Raw genomic sequence first — 16978 nt, forward strand, 5'->3', positions numbered from 1 at the left:
TTGAGAAAGGATCACCTTGTTACTTTAAATGATTATCAAAAACTTTTAGGCGACATTAATTGGATCAGACCTTATTTAAAATTAACCACTGCTGAATTAAAGCCTCTTTTTAACATTTTACGCGGGGATCCTGATCCAACTTCTAAGAGACAATTAACTGCTGAGGCTCAGGAGGCCTTAGAAAAAGTGGAAGCAGCTTTATCTGATAGCTATGTAAAAAGAGTTAATTTACAAACAAATTGGCAATTCCTCTGCCTGGCTACTCCAACAGCACCTACGGGAGTTTTATGGCAAAACGGCCCCCTAGAATGGGTCCATCTCCCCGCCCAGGCTAAAAAAGTAGTGGCCTCTTATCCAGGACTGATAGCTACACTGATATTGAAAGGGAGAAAACGTAGCATTGAATTGTTTGGTAAAGAACCAGCAGAAATTGTAATTCCATATAATAAAGAACAACTTGATGCTCTTCTAATGTTTGATGAGGATTGGCAGATTGCTATCGGAAATTATTTTGGCCAAATTCTGCATCATTTACCTTCACATGTTTTGCTAAATTTTATGTCTAAACACCCAGTTATTTTCCCTGTTAGGTGTAAATACTCTCCCATCTCAGATGCTCAAATGGTATTTACTGACGGGTCTGCTAATGGCAGAGCTTCTATAGTTACAAAAGATCAGCGTAAAGTTTTACATACGCAGGAGACTTCGGGCCAGAGAGCTGAACTCACAGCTGTTATAGAGGCTTTTGTTATGTTTGCAGAGGAGGAATTTAACCTTTATTCTGATTCTCAGTATGTGGTCAGGCTGTTTCCACACATTGAGACTGCGATCCTGCCTGAGAACAAAACTGCAATATTTCACTTGTTAACTAAACTGCAGCAGCAAATTTGGAAATGAAGCCGAGCATATTTTATTGGTCACATTCGGGCTCATTCTGGGTTGCCTGGACCTTTAAGTGCCTTAAATGACCTGGCAGATTCACTAACTAAGGTCACAGTGGCTTCTGCTTTTGAAGAAGCCCGAGCTTCTCATTCACTCCACCATCAAAATGCTACTGCGCTAAGATATCAATTTCAGATTCCTCGAGACTCTGCTCGGGAGATTGTTCGTTCCTGTTCTCATTGTCCCACTACTATAAATAGTTTACCTATGGGAGTTAACCCTCGCGGTCTTAAACCTAATGCACTCTGGCAGATGGATGTAACTCACATCTCTTCATTTGCAAAACTGTCTTTTGTTCATGTAACAGTAGACACCTTTTCTCATGTTATTGTTGCAACTGCTCGCACAGGGGAAGCAGTTAAAGACGTAATACAACATCTCTTTACTTGTTTCTCATATATGGGTCTGCCAAAAGCCTTGAAAACTGATAATGCTCCTGCTTACACATCTAAGTCTTTTCAGGAATTTTGTCTAAAGTTTCAAATTAAACATAATACAGGCATCCCTTATAATCCACAAGGACAAGCCATTGTGGAAAGAGCACATCAAACGTTAAAAACCCAAATTCAAAAACTAAAAGAAGGGGAGTTTAAATATAGTTCTCCCCATCACCTCTTGCAACATGCTCTTTTTGTAATAAATATTTTAAATACTGATTCAGCTGGAATGACTGCAATGCTTCGCCATTGGTGCCCGGAGCAATTGAATGCAAAACCATTAGTTAAATGGAAGGACCTCCTTTCCGGACAATGGAAAGGTCCTGACCCATTGTTAACCAGCGGTCGAGGATATGCTTGTATTTTTCCACAGGACGCAGATTCTCCAATTTGGGTTCCAGATAGATTGATTCGCCATGTCTCAGCCTCTCGGATACCGAGTTCCACGGCCGCCGCGACCCCAAAAGAGAAAAGGGCCTCCTCTGCCTTCGCTCCCCCCGCCAGCACAGGAAACACCACTGACATCGGAGCAACTGACATCGGGGATCCCGGATGAGCAGGGAACAGATCCGCCCACCAAACAGATGTCTCAACTTCACATACAGGATATCGCTCCCCCCGATCCTTTGCCTCACAAAAGTGGGTCAGGCCGCCTGACTCAGGCGACCCGGAATGCCTCCATACCTACTTGGGGACAAATAAAAACACTCTGCCATCAGGCACGGGGAATAACCTCTTTGCAGGGCTCTCCAACCTCCCCTGAGAAGATGTTTATTGCTATGCTTGCCTTATTATCTTGCCAGGTAAGCGCCTCCTCCCCCACTCCTGAAAAGTATTGGGCTTACTTCCCAGACCCTCCAACCTTTCAAGTAGTTACCTGGAACAGTGACCCCCTACGGGTCCACACAAACCAGCCTCAGTTACTGGGAGGGTCATATACTTCCTATACCACAGACGAATATCCTATTAATTTCAATTTTACCTTCAGGGGACTAGCAGACGACCTTCCTGTTTGTTTCAACTTCCCGAGTGATATAGAAAGCTTTATTATTCCCCCTAAAGAAGGATGTGTCGGAGCCTCTAAAAAGGCAGTTCTGACTCATTCTCCAGCCTCAGGTATTGAACATAGAGGGCGTCTAGCGCTTTGGGTTTTACAGGCTCGTATGCCCGCGGCCGTTGATCCCCACGAACTTATAATCCATAGACCCCCTCCTGGATATCCAAGTTGTTATAATACCGAGCCTTCAGATGCCATATGGAACACTATAGATGATCGTACAGGGTATCCGATTTGGAAATCTTGTACTTATCGTTTAAGAGCTGATTATAGAATACCGGGAGGAGGAAATTACATGATTCAAGATTGGAGTAACTCAGACCTAGATAGGAGCCCATTGCCCCTTGATGACTTTCCCAGCAGATTTTATAATTGGAAGAAAGATTTGGTTTCTTGGCCTTTAAGCATTACTAGATGGCATAATAATCGATTTGTTTCGCCTATATTGTCCTATACAACTAAGAACAGAACCTCTTGGCAGCCAGAAATTTGGAGGGCCCTTGCTGCCACTGCTCCCATTTCCTTATTCCGTCCAAATAGCAATTCTACTTATTCTGTTTTAGCTTGTGTACCCTCGCCTTATGTTTTTCTCTTTACTAATGACTCCAAAAGATTAAATGTACACATGAATTATTCAGGTGGACCTAATATCGTAACTTGTGAACAATGTATGCTTTCATCTTGTTTGACCCCCCAATATAATGTTTGTTCTTTTGTTGTGTTGAAACGCCCACCCTATCTCATGATACCTGTGTCTGTGCATTCTTATTGGTATGATAATTACGGTTTGGCTGTATTGCAACAACTGCAGGATTTAATGCGAACACGACGGTTTGTGGGCTTACTTATCTTGGGAATAGCAGCTTTGATAAGTGCAATTACTTCTGTTACTGTGGCAGCAATATCATTGACTCAACAAGTACATACTGCTCAATATGTTGATTCTATGTCCAAAAATGTTTCTTTAGCATTGGCAACACAGGAAGCTATAGACAGGAAATTAGAGATGAGGGTAGACGGCCTAGAGGAAGCAGTAATACATATTGGGACTGAATTGCAGGCTTTAAAGGTGAAAATGGCATTGTCCTGTCATGCTGACTACCGGTGGATATGTGTAACACCCCTGAAAGTAAATGAGACAGATTTTGAATGGGAAAAGATTAAAAACCATATTTCAGGTATTTGGAACAGCTCTGACATTAGCTTAGACTTAGGGAAACTTCACAATCAAATAGCAACCCTGGAACACTCCCGATTAGATTTTACTGCCGCTGGAACAGCAAATGATTTCTTCCATACTTTCTCTAACTACATTTCAGGAAAAAATATTCTGTCTACCTTCCTCGGCTATGCTACGTTGGCTGTTTTAATTTTACTTCTAATAATCGTTCTTCCTTGTATTGTCAGGATTCTTCGGCAGAGCATTCAGAGGCTCGCGACTGAGCTACATCTGGCTGTTTTAAGAAATAAAAAAGGGGGAGATGCGGGGAGCCGGTGAGGCATTCCACTCATGACAAAGGTCATGAGGAAGGAGGCTTGGCATACGCAAAGGTGGGATCGAGCCTCAGGAGTCCCCCCGGATATTCTCGAGCATTTTCCCCCAAAAAACCAGAGTCTGCCTACTTTATTGCTTTGTGCTCTCACCTCTGACTTTACTGGGGGCTGTCCCCTACCACCATCTCTCTCTCTCTCTGTCAAAGAGTTAACTTACAGCTCCAATTAATAAAGTTCCTGGGCAATTAGGAGTGTTTAAATCCAAACCCCTCAGATGGCTCTCTAACTCGCCTGACAAGTTTACCCGGACTCCTGCAGCTATGCATACGATTGTTTACAGTCTCCTAGCCTCCAGAGGCATGGGAAGCTTAAGATATTCAAATAGCTTAGAGCCTCTCAGAGAGTTAAAAACTGTCAGAATAAACTAGTAAAGGATTTCATTGATGAGTCAATGTTTGTTGCCAAGTTTTCACATCCCCTGAATTGTATCCTTGAATATGTATTAATTAATAGTGGGTATGTAGAAAAAATAAGTAGTGGCCTTGGTGTTAGTAACTTTAGACCCTTAAGGTAATAAATTCTTTCCTTTGTTGTAAACCCATTACACATCCGCCCTATAGGAATGCAATTTTATCTTCGGAAGATGGTGCCAAACCTTAAAATAATTACTCTTAGAGAAAGTAAGTCTTTGTTGATAAGTCCTTGTCAAGAGTCATAAAATGTTAGTAGGCCTTCTGGCCAGAAGATGATGTAAATCACCTAAACCATTTGTATACGATAAATTTGCAGGAAAGAAACCTTGGTTTTTGATAAGAATCAAAGACTGCTGACTTTGCATCCCCTATTATCCTCTATGTGTAACTTAGGGTATAAAAGCCCCTGTTAAAAATAAAGCTACAGGCCTTGCTCACCAACGCTTGGTCTCCCCATGTCATTCTTTCTTTCAACTTCCAGCTGAGTCTCCATCTGGAGCGCGGAACCCACCACGCTTACTAATTATGCCTGGGCTTCTAAGACCCACTCGAGAAGGTGTCTAGGGTGAGGCACCTTCCGCTATTCGAGAGGGCGCCTGCGGCCTACGTAAGTGGTGCAAACTTCTTGTCTTGAAGTTTTATTGGTCTCCCGCGTAAACCAAGCTACTCAGCTTCTTTTCTCCACTGAATTTTCCTACTGAGCTATCCTCATTCTATTGTTCTCTATATCTCTAATTAGCATATAAATAGTCGCCGACGCCGTCTCCCCTTCGAATACCCTGGATCAGCCGGGGCTGGTCCTCAGCAGTTGTACACAACTGAATATGTTTGTATGCTTAAAAACAATAGATCTCTAGATATTTAAGTAGAATTCAACAAGCTATAAACTGAATGTTAAAAGTTAAAAGAATAGTTATTTATTTGTATGTATGTTTTAACATAATTTATAGGAAATCTAACTTTCAAATTAAAGTTATTTCAATAACAATATCTGGTAATGAAAAGATTGAAATAATTGTATGGGATAGCATAGCAATTAATAACTATAAAAACATTACTCTGGAAGAAATACTGAGCAAAAATAGGTCTAAGGTGAAAAGGATGCTTTGAAATACAAATGAGAAAAAAAGGTGTCAGTTGAGGGTAATAATAGTCATGCTATCCTTTTCCTTTGAAAGTAACATCCAACAGTGATTTTGTTCACACCCTGCCTGGTCTGACATAATATTGAACTGGGACTTATAGGTATATTTTGACAAGTGCACATAAAGTGAACAAGTTCCTGTTTTGTGCAATTAAAAGGCTCACTTCAATTTACTCAGAATAAATGTATTATTTCCTCTATAACATCAGCTCTTTCATTTTCTTTATTATAGCACCTAACAACAACAACAAAAATGTTTGACTTGTATCTTTACAGTTTCATAAAACTGTGCAACACTAGTGTTCCTTGCAATTTCACTGTTATGTGAAGCAGTTCGTGGCTCATTGTAGATACCCACTAAGCATTCATCAACTTTGACTTCAAATCAGCTAGTATTAATATTTGCATCTTTAATACTAAAATACTTACAGGTTCAGTTCAGTCGCTCAGTCGTGTCTGACTCTTTGTGACCCCATGAATCGCATCACGCCAGGCCTCCCTGTCCATCACCAACTCCCGGACTTCACTCAGACTCACGTCCATCGAGTCAGTGATGCCATCCAGCCATCTCATCCTCTGTTGTCCCCTTCTCCTCCTGCCCCCAGTCCCTCCCAGCATCAGAGTCTTTTCCAATGAGTCAACTCTTCGCATGAGGTGGCCAAAGTACTGGAGTTTCAGCTTTAGCATCATTCCTTCCAAAGAAATCCCAGGGCTTATCTCCTTCAGAATGGGCTGATTGGATCTCCTTGCAGTCCAAGGGACTCTCAAGAGTCTTCTCCAAATATCGAAATGAATCTGCCATAGGTATACCCGCTTTCCCCATCCTGAAAAAAATAAATAAATAAAATTTAAAAAAAAAAGAGTCTTCTCCAACATAACATTTCAAAAGCATCAATTCTTCGGTGCTCAGCCTTCTTCACAGTCCAACTCTCACATCCATACATGACCACAGGAAAAACCTTGACTAGACGGATCTTTGTTGGCAAAGTAATGTCTCCGATTTTGAATATGCTATCTAGGTTGGTCATAACTTTCCTTCCAAGGAGTAAGCATCTTTTAATTTCATGGCTTCAATCACCATCTGCAGTGATTTTGGAGCCCCCAAAAATAAAGTCTGACGCTGTTTCCACTGTTTCCCCATCTATTTCCCATGAAGTGGTGGGACTGGATGCCATGATCTTCATTTTCTGAATGTTGAGCTTTAAGCCAACTTTTTCACTCTCCACTTTCACTTTCATCAAGAGGCTTTTTAGTTCCTCTTCACCCTCTGCCATAAGGGAGGTGTCATCTCCATATCTGAGGTTACTGATATTTCTCCTGGCATCTTTAATATTAAAATACTTACAGGTAAGTCACCATAATTAATTATCAAATTGGGTATATAAGAATTAATTGTGACAAAGGAAAATTGTGGGTAAAATTTGAACTATGGTATTGACAGAAAATATCTGCCACATCCTGAAAAAATAGATTACTAGAGAGGAGAGAAAGTGTGAAAACCCTAGGCAGCTGGAATGATGTTGATAAACTCTAGAGATGATACAATTCCTCCAGAGGAAAACCCTAAATCTTTGTATGGACCATTCTTTGCTTCAGGAGTTAATATATACAAATAAATTGTCTGGAAGTTTTTACTTCCCATTATGGCCTAAGGAGGAAAATGGCTTTTTGAAAATGACTGCCACAAGTGGAGAAAAAAATGGATGTCAGTCATGGACATGAGGGTGCCATCATACATTGCCTCCCTGAGTTAACAGCAAGTCTTAGCAGCAGTTGTGATCACATTCTTCTAAGCCATGTGTTCAAAGCACTTGCATGGTAAGTACCACAAAATTATAAACTACTAAAACTTAGCTCACCATAGTTAACATGTGTTATTAACAGTTTTGTACATGGCCATGCCATACATTGATTTGTAGATATAGACAAGTATTCTGGAAATATAAAGAATTGTTAACAATGGTAAATTTGAGAATTGAGAATGGAAGATCAGAGTGAGGCAAAGAGAAGGAAATCTTTTACTTTATATTCTTTGGGATATTAAACGTTTTACTGAGAATGTGTAACTTTTTAATATAAAATTAATGTATATATACAGATATAAATGTAAAAGTGAAATACCTACAAATATAATTCCCAACCTTTGACACGATTCCCTGGTGGCTCAGACTGTAAAGAGTCTGCCTGCAATGTGGGAGACCCAGTTTCAGTCTGTGGGTCAGGAAGATCCCCTGAAGAAGGAAATGGCAACCCCCTCCAGTATTCTTGCCTGAAAAATCCCATTGATGGAGGAACCTGGTGGGCTAGAGTCCATAGGGTCACAAAGAGTCAGACATGAATGAGCAACTTACTCACTTTATACACGATGCACTCATGTGTCACATGTGAAATTATAAACTGAGTCTTTTTTTTTTTTCAGTTTCCTTCATCACTGTTTTATATTTTTCAGAGAGTAAGTCTTTCACCTCCTTGGTTAAGTTTATTCCTAGGTATTATTCTTTTTGCTGTGATTTTGATATCTATCTATCTATCTCTATACATGTATTTTTGCTTTCTCTTTCTGGTAGTTCATTATTGGTGTATAGGAACGCAACAGATCTCTGTGTATCAGTCTTGTAGCCTGAAACTTTCCTGAACACATTTATTAGTTCTAATAATTTGGAGGTGGAAGCTTTAGAAAAAATATATTTTCCATATATAGTATCATGTCATTTGCAAATAGTAACAGTTTTGCTTCTTCCTTTCCAATTTGGATGCCTTTTCTTTCTTTTTCTTGTATGATCATTGGATCACAGTCTGTTTTTTGTTTTTGTTTTTTTTTTAATTTTTCAGCACTTTATTTATTTTTTTTTTATTTGATAAATTTAATGCCTTTTATTGCCATACCTCATTTTACTGTGCTTTGCTTTAGTGAACTTTATAGATACATTTTTTTTTCCTTGTTAATTTTCTGTTTAGTTGATCTATCCATAAGTGTGAGTGGGGTATTAAAGTCTCCCACTATTATTGTGTTATTGTTAATTTCTCCTTTCATACTTGTTAGGATTTGTCTTACATACTGCGGTGCTCCCATGTTGGGTGGATAAACTGAGTCTTTAACTATTCTGTCATAGCTTATAGTTTTTAATCATGGATTTAAAATTGACTTCTCAAGAATGCACTTAAACTTGGATTCAATTCCCGTAAATACAACTTTTATTTAATATGTAAAGAAAAAGACACTGCAATTTGAATTCAAAAGTACATTTCTCCTGAACATTCTGAAAAGCTTGTTTCACATCCTTGTTCTTCAAACTATAAATGATGGGGTTCAACATAGGGCTTACAAAAGTGTGGAAAACAGCAATGATTTTGACTGCTCCACTGACTGGTCTTTGGGAGGTCTAACAGACTTACAAAACAGGGTCCCATAAAACACAGTCACAAGTGGAAAATTTTTGCATCTGCCTTCAGCAGAGTACATCCTCAGGATGGCAGTGAGAATGAAGATGTTGGAGATGAGGATTATGAGAAGAAAGTTGGAGAGGTTAAATCCTCCCACCACGATAGATGGATAGATAGATAGACACCATAGATGTCTCCTTAATGTAAGTGTCAGAGCAGGAGAGTCGAATGAAGGGTGGGTCAGCTCAATAGAAGTGATTAATGACACTGGAGCCACAGAAGATAAAGTGGTATGTCCACGTGGTTTCCATCAGGCCACTAAGGAACCTGTAGATCTATGGACCAGCAGTCAGGTGAATGCAGACCCCTTTGGACATCTTGCTGCTATGAATCAAAGGATTACAGATGGCCATGTACCTGTCATAAGCCATCACAGCTAGCATGTAATATTCAGTAATCACCATGGCAATGAAAAAATAGCACTGAATTAAGTAAGCAGTATAGGAAATGTTTGTTTGTTTGTTTGTTTTCTCTCTGATAAGTTCACCAACATCTTGGGAGTCACGTTAGTGGAATATCACAAACCCAAGCAGGACAAATGGCAAAAAAGAAGTACATAGGGGTGTGGAGGTGCAAATCTATCCTGATCAATAGCAACATCCCAAGGTTCCCTCACACAGTGATCAGATAGATCCCCAGGAACAGCACAAAGAGGATGGACTGAAGATCTGGATGATCTGTTAATCCCAAGAGAACAAATTCAGTCACCAAGGTGGAATTTCTTCTGTCCATTTTCTTAGGTGCCAGGCATTGTTCACTTAGATAAATTAAAATAAGATGTGAATGAGAAGCCCATCTTACATTTCGTCTCTCTTTCTTGTATCATTTTCTCTTTTTTTCTTCTACCCTCAGTTTCCTTCACACATTGCTATTATCAGACATAGTCTAAGACTGTAGGAGGTAAGACTTTTAATAGGTCGTAACCCCTAGGTAGCTGGGTAAACAGATGACTCCCAAACAGAATGGCTCTCTGTCTCCATTTTGTTTGGAATGAGGGAATTATGACGCAAAGTTTATTTTAGACTGGCTTCAACCACCAACTGTTACGTACAGATTGCTATAAAATTGTGGATTCATCATTGGTCCCACGGATGGTTCGGGACAAAATGGTGAACATATTTGGAAAGACTTTTGCAGTCTTTAAAAGTATGTGCATATTTATTTGTTTATTAGTCATGCCACATGCAGGATCTTAGATCTTAGTTACCTGGCCAGGGATCAGGGACCTGACCTGTGCCCCCTGCAGTGGAAGCACAGAGTCTTAACTACTGGACCACCTTGGAAGCTTCCCAGTATGTGCATATTTAGAAATTCAAAGTTTGAGAATGTATTTCCTATTTACTGTATCGTTGTTGTTGTTTAGTTGCTAAGTCATGCTCAACAATTTTGTGACCCTATAGGCTATAGCCTGCCAGGCTCTCTGGCCATAGGATTTCCCAGGCAAGAATACTGGAGTGGGTTGCCATTACCTTCTTAAGGGGATTTTTTCTGTCCCAGGAATTGAAACTGTGACTCCTGCATTGGCAAGTGGATTCTTTACCACTGGAATATTAGGGAGTCCCACATTATAGGAATTTGAAGGAAAATTACTGAGGCCTATTTTTGATGTTGCTCATTTCTGACTCTTTGCTAACCCATGAATTACAGTCTTCCAGCCTCCTCTGTTCATGGAATTCTCCAGGCAAGCATACTAACATGAGTAGTCATTTTCCTCTCCAGGGGATTTTCTGAACCCAGGAATTGAACCTGAGTCTTCCACATTGCAGCCGGAGTCTTTACAGTCTCAGCCACCGGGGACATCCCACTTTACTACTATGTCCCCCCAATACAGGAGGATGTGGTATTCCTATGTGAATAGACCAAAGACAAAGACTCCAGATTTAGAAATAGCAAAGTCCTTTATGAATTAGAGGAAGAGTTTTGCATTTAGAAGAGTTATGTGAATAAAGCAAGAGAGACTTGGATAGGGGAAAAAGAAGTGGCAAAAAACTTAGATCATTGTTTTGTTTGCTTATTCCATTTCATTATTCATTTTTCATTTATCCAAGCTAGCACTTAAGGAGTTTATAGCATATAACAAAATTCACATAACGTTTGTGCTGCTAGTGGAACAGAATTTGACTCTAACCTTTCCTAACAGCATAAGTCTCAATTAATTCAATTTAGGTCATTTTATATAATAAATAGTTCAAGTATCTTCTTTATAGACTTACAATGTCCAGAAATTATAAAACAAAACAAACAAAAAAACTAATCAATAGAGATAGAATCATTCTTAATGCAGAGTTTACATGATTACTAATTATAGTGAAAGGATTATACTTGCAGGAAAAGATTATCAGTTCAGACAATATAGATGATAATGAAAAGAATAAAGTGAGGAATTCTCGTTTCAGACTTTTCACTACAGATTCAATCTCTTTCATGGGATTCTCAATGTTGTCATGTGCTATTTATAAAACTGATACTGCATAGATAAGAAACAAAAACTCAAACGCCTGTGGGAGCCATTTAGATAATAAGGGGGTGAGTATGTGCCTGTGTGCCCAGTCGCTTTAGTCATATCTGACTCTTTGTGAGTCAGACCCCATGGATTACAGCCCAGTAGGCTCCTCTGTCATGGAAGATTCCAGTCAAGAATACTGGAGTGTGTTGCATGCCCTCCTCCAGGGGATCTTCCTGATCAAAAGGGTGGAATCTGTGTCTGCTAAATTTCCTGCTGGCAGGTGGGTTATTTATCACTAAGGCCCATCTGGGAAGACAGTCAGAGTGAGTATAAGAATAAACTAAAGTTGACTAGGTGGTGGTTCCCAAAATAATGGTCAGCAGACACTCAGCCTGGTTTAATTTTTAACTGTACATTCCAAGCTGTGTGTTCTAAGATCTTGTGTGTGTGTGGGTGTGTGTGTGTGTGTGTGTTGGTGTGTGTGTATGCTAATTGCTCAGTTGTGTCACTCTTTGCAACCCCAAGGACGGTAACCCACCACCTTCCTCTGTCCATGGGATTCTCCAGGCAAAAATACTGGAGTGGGTTGCCATTCCCTTCTCCCAGGGGATATTCCTGATTCAGAGATTGAACCCTAATCCCCACGTTGCAGACAGATTTTTATCATCTGAGCCCTCTAAGATCTTCCAATTTTAAAGTGATATCAGAATTTATTATGTTTATGTAAAACTTGCCAAATACAGTATTGGCAAATAATCTGAATTTTATAGCTATCCTTAACCAGAACATAACAAAATAAATCTGTGGGCTTGATATATTGAAATGCAGATAGCAATGAATAAATTATATTTACAGTATCTAAGCTGTTCCTAGATGTTGAATGAAGTACTTTCAGAAGTTAGCTACTTTAATTTTGATACTTCCAAGATGGCATATGAGTTAGTCATTATACTAAGGTAATCTTTGTATACAAACAGCAGTCAACCCTACATGTATGTGAGCCACTTTGCCAGGGGAATAAAGTAAATGATAACAGTGCTTGCCTCAAAATATCTGTTTGGTGTGTTTATGGTAAAGGAGATAAATGCAGAGAAAATTAATGTTAGAAGTGATTAGTTTGATAATAAAGATTTGAATGGAGAGAATTAGTATATGGATCAAAGAATAATAACATTTAACAAGAACTTGAAGGAAAACTAAGTGTTTTCTACAAGCACAAGGGTAAAGAGTACTTTCAGATAGAGTGAACATGCAGAGACAAAAGTCTTTCAAGAGAAATCAAATAAACCCAAAAGTATATTTTCAAGGATAAATTTTTTTATAGTACAAAAGAAAACAATTTAAATAAAATGTTTTTATTTTATTGGCAAAACAGTCAAATAAACAGAAAGTCTCCATAACAGGCTAAGAAGTGTAAATGCCATTGAAAGCTACAAGGTAGCAAATCTCTGAATTTTTCTGGAATGTATTTATTACACCCAAATTATGGAGATGGATTAAATCCAGCATTTTCTTTTAATTTGTCAAAGAAATAATTTGCAGGGCTTAAATCTATACTCTCGGTCTTTGGGAGGAAAGTACAATAATTAGAGAATCAGAATTTATGTAAATAAAAGGAGTACTTTTTCCAGAGCCCTTGGGTTTCTCTGGCTATTCATACAGAATCTGCTTGGAATATAGGTAGATCCGGGTTCAGTTCCTGGGTGGGGAAGATCTCCTGGAGTATGAAATGGTGACCCACTCCAGTATTCTTGCCTGGAAATCCCATGGACGACACAATCAATGGGGCACAAAGAGTCAGGCATGACTGAGTGGCTAATTCTTTCACTCACCAGAATGACAAGTCCATTTGGAAAATATTCATTTAGAATATACAAAGCTTCCATTTCAATGGCATAAAGATTCTTATCTAATCTTTAAATCTCTACACTTATGCCCTAAATGGAAAAACATAATTCTCAACATCTCAGTTAAAAATTATTTAAAAACTTAACTGTGCATCTTACAAATATAAATGGCATCAAAGATTTTTGATAAATTCAGTCATTTCTTTAGAGCTAAAGCCTTTTTTTTTTCCACTTAAAATTTATGAACTTTTAATAGAAATTTAATTGAAGATTATCTCTGTTTCCAGAAGCAAATGCTTATAGAGCTTGAGATATGTCAAAGACTCATGCCCAATGGCTATGAGAATAACTTTTGATAGCTTTCCATTTAATTTTTACTGCACCCATTATTTCCTGTGGTTAGAAATATTGTTTATTTGATACTTATCAAAGTGGTAAGTAAAATTTATCCTCCACAACTCTTTCATTTTTAACTCCTTTTCTGATATAGAATACTAAGTAATTTGTATTAAATTATTGTATCAGCTATACCTGAGCATTAAATAAAAAGTTTAAGTTTGGGAAAAAATTATTGGAGACATTGCTGAACTAGTTTTATTTTATTTTTCTGTATTTTTTAATTTAATTTATTTTTTAACTTTACAATATTGTATTGGTTTTGCCATATATCAACATGAATCTGCCACAGGTATACACATGCTGCCATCCTGAACCCTCCTCCCTCCTCCCTCCCCATACCATCCCTTGGGTCGTCCCAGTGCACCAGCCCCAAGCAAAATAACCATGAATATTTTGCTCTCTGTTGGAGAAATATCACCACAAACATTAAGTAAACTTCAGTAAGACAAGGAACTAGACATCCTTCTAAAAACAGTTTTCTTATGGGACATTGATATCCTTTTTTTTTTTTTTTTTTAATGTCCAGTTTGAAATTCTGGGCCATTAGTAGTCAAGGCAGGTAGTAGTAACCATTTTTTTTTTTTTTAATATGGTCAGATTTTTTTTTTCTTTCGTTTTTAATTTTATTTATTTTTCTTAATATTCATTTATTTATTTTAATTCGAGGTTAATTATTTTACAGTATTGTATTGGTTTTGCCATAGATCAACATGAAACTGCCACAGGTGTACATGTGTTCCCCATCCTGAGCCCCCCTCCACCCTCCCTCCCCATACCATCCTTCTGGGTCATCCCAGTGCACCAGCCCCAAGCATCCTGTACCATGCATTGAACCTGGACTGGCAATTCATTTCACATATGATATTATACATGTTTCATTGCCATTCTCCCAAATCACCCCACCCTCACCCTCTCCCACGGAGACCAAAAGACTGTTCTATACATCTGTGTCTCTTTGCTGTCTTCCATATATATGTGTTAGTATACTTTATTGGTGTTTTTCTTCTGGCTTACTTCACTCTGTATAATCAGCTCCAGTTTCATCCACCTCATTACAACTGATTCAAATGTATTCTTTTTAATGGCTGAGTAATACTCCATTGTGTATATGTACCATAGCTTTCTTATCCATTCGTCTGCTGATGGGCATCTAGGTTGTAACCATTTTTTGAAAGTTTAGGTTACTTTTCTTTTCTCAAGAAATATAACTGAAATAAAACTCCACATTATATTTCACTGGCTCAATAATGTCAAACTGCTTTCCTTTGGATTGGAACACACCAGAATAAGCTAGATAACAGAGAAAATATAGATTTGTTAAACTAATGCATCACTGACTCAATGGACCTGGGTGGGTTGGGTGGATTCTGGGAGTTGGTGATGGACAGGGAGGCCTGGCGTGCTGAGGTCCATGGGGTCACAAAGAGTCGGACACGACAGAGTGACTGAACTGATTTGTTCTTCACTCTTGGGCATAATTCTAGGAAAGGTATTTTGGGGTTCTAGAAACATTTATGTCCAGCTATGGTAATAGGAAACTTTGCCGTGCTGTTTACTAAGTACAGAGACAATTCTCAATCTATTATAAATGTGTGAAAGCCATGGCTGATTCACACCTCACCAAATACTGCACTTGCTTACACTTTGCCATTTGGTCAGTCAGTTCAGTCGCTCAGTCGTGTCCGACCCTTTGTCACCCCATGGACTGCAGCACATCAGGCTTCCCTGTCCATCACCAACTCCCAGAGCTTGTTCAAACTCATTTCCATTAAACTGAGGATGCCATCAATCATCTCATCCTCTGTCGTCCCCTTTTCCTCCTGCCGTCAACCTTCCCAGCATCAGGGTCTTTTTCAATGAGTCAGTTCTTCACATCAGGTGGTTCAAAGTATTGGAGTTTCAGCTTCAGCTTTAGTTCTTCCAATGAATATTCAGGACTGATTTCTATTAAGATTGACTGGTTTGCTCTCCTTGCATAATACAATTTCTAACATTTTATTTACTTCAGTGCTAAATAGGTGGATATCCACTTTGTGATGAGTCTATGAGTTTCTGAATCTGAATAACAGGACAACAAATAAGGTCACATTTGAAAATGTTTGCCCTTCTGAAATTTTATACTACTAGATGGCTTCATGTCACCACCATAGGTTAAACAGATTACATGTATCAAACAATTTCTTGTTTGAATATGAGGTGATTCTTTTTTTTTTCTTTGTTTACAACTTTCAAGTCCTTTCCAGTACCTGGGGTGAATTTACACAGAAGTAGAATCATATTTTATAGAGACAGATTGTACCATCTGTAAAGGACCTTAGAGGTAATCTAGCTGAAGTCTCTATTAACTTTAGGGAACCTGATGGATAGGAAGGAAGAGTGATGTGTTATATTTAGAGGGGACTTGCTGTCTGGACCATAGCATGTTTCTAACTAAAGAGAAAGGTGTTCAGGGAGGTTAAATGTTGCTGCCTCTGGCTATAACACAGAACCTACTATGTACTGAACATTATTACTGCATGATTTATAATGAATATATTCATGCATCCCATAATTAGTATGCCTCTATCTGTCCTCTATGTTGGAAATTTACCCAAATCTAACATTGTTTTGGCCATATATGTACTTCATTATTTCAGTGGCAAGGATGAAGGAAGATGTCAAGATATATGACTATAATATTAACACATTACACACATTGATAAATTACATTTGGACAATGATATTTACCATCTACATTGCACTGGTTGTGTGAGAAGAATGTGGTGTGGAAAGATTAAATGGGAAAACGAATGAAGACTATTAAGATATAAATATTATTAATATGTTATATTAGTATACTAAAATTTAATGGCAATCCATTGACACCATGGGCTTCCCTTGTGGCTCAGCTGGTAAAGAATCTGCCTGCAATGCAGGAGACCTGGGTTTGATCCCTGGGTTGGGAAGATCCCCTGGAGAAGGAAATGACTCCCCACTCCAGAACTGACCTGGAGAATTCCATGGACTATATAGTCCATGGGGTCGCAAAGAGTCGGACATGACTGAACACATTTCACTCACTCATTGATACCGTATTTTGACTTTAATATATTCCAGCCAATGTTTTCTGCCATGTTGTTCCTCGTAAGCAACAGTTCAAAGAAGGTTGGGTAAATTGATAAAATATACCAGGAATAGAAAACCTGTAAACCTTTTATATTATTGATTACGATGTTTTCACAATGAGAACTCTTCTTAACATGCCATAGAGTTTTACAAAATTCCACTATGAATAACAAAGGAATTTCATAGGCTT

The 16978-nt window shown here is 38.6% G+C and overlaps 1 protein-coding gene and 1 pseudogene across 1 annotated transcript; one reads left to right on the forward strand and one right to left on the reverse strand.

Moving 5' to 3' along the window:
• Positions 1 to 1795: 1795 nt before the first annotated feature.
• Positions 1796 to 3934, forward strand: LOC113878365. Its single transcript, XM_027519378.1, has one exon. The coding sequence runs from the start codon at positions 1796 to 1798 to the stop codon at positions 3932 to 3934; it is 2139 nt and encodes a 712-aa protein (XP_027375179.1).
• A 4786-nt stretch (positions 3935 to 8720) lies between these two features.
• LOC113877365 lies at positions 8721 to 9732 on the reverse strand (annotated as a pseudogene).
• Positions 9733 to 16978: the final 7246 nt, after the last annotated feature.

The sequence above is a fragment of the Bos indicus x Bos taurus genome, chromosome 19 (assembly GCF_003369695.1).
Source record: "Bos indicus x Bos taurus breed Angus x Brahman F1 hybrid chromosome 19, Bos_hybrid_MaternalHap_v2.0, whole genome shotgun sequence".
NCBI lineage: Eukaryota > Metazoa > Chordata > Mammalia > Artiodactyla > Bovidae > Bos > Bos indicus x Bos taurus.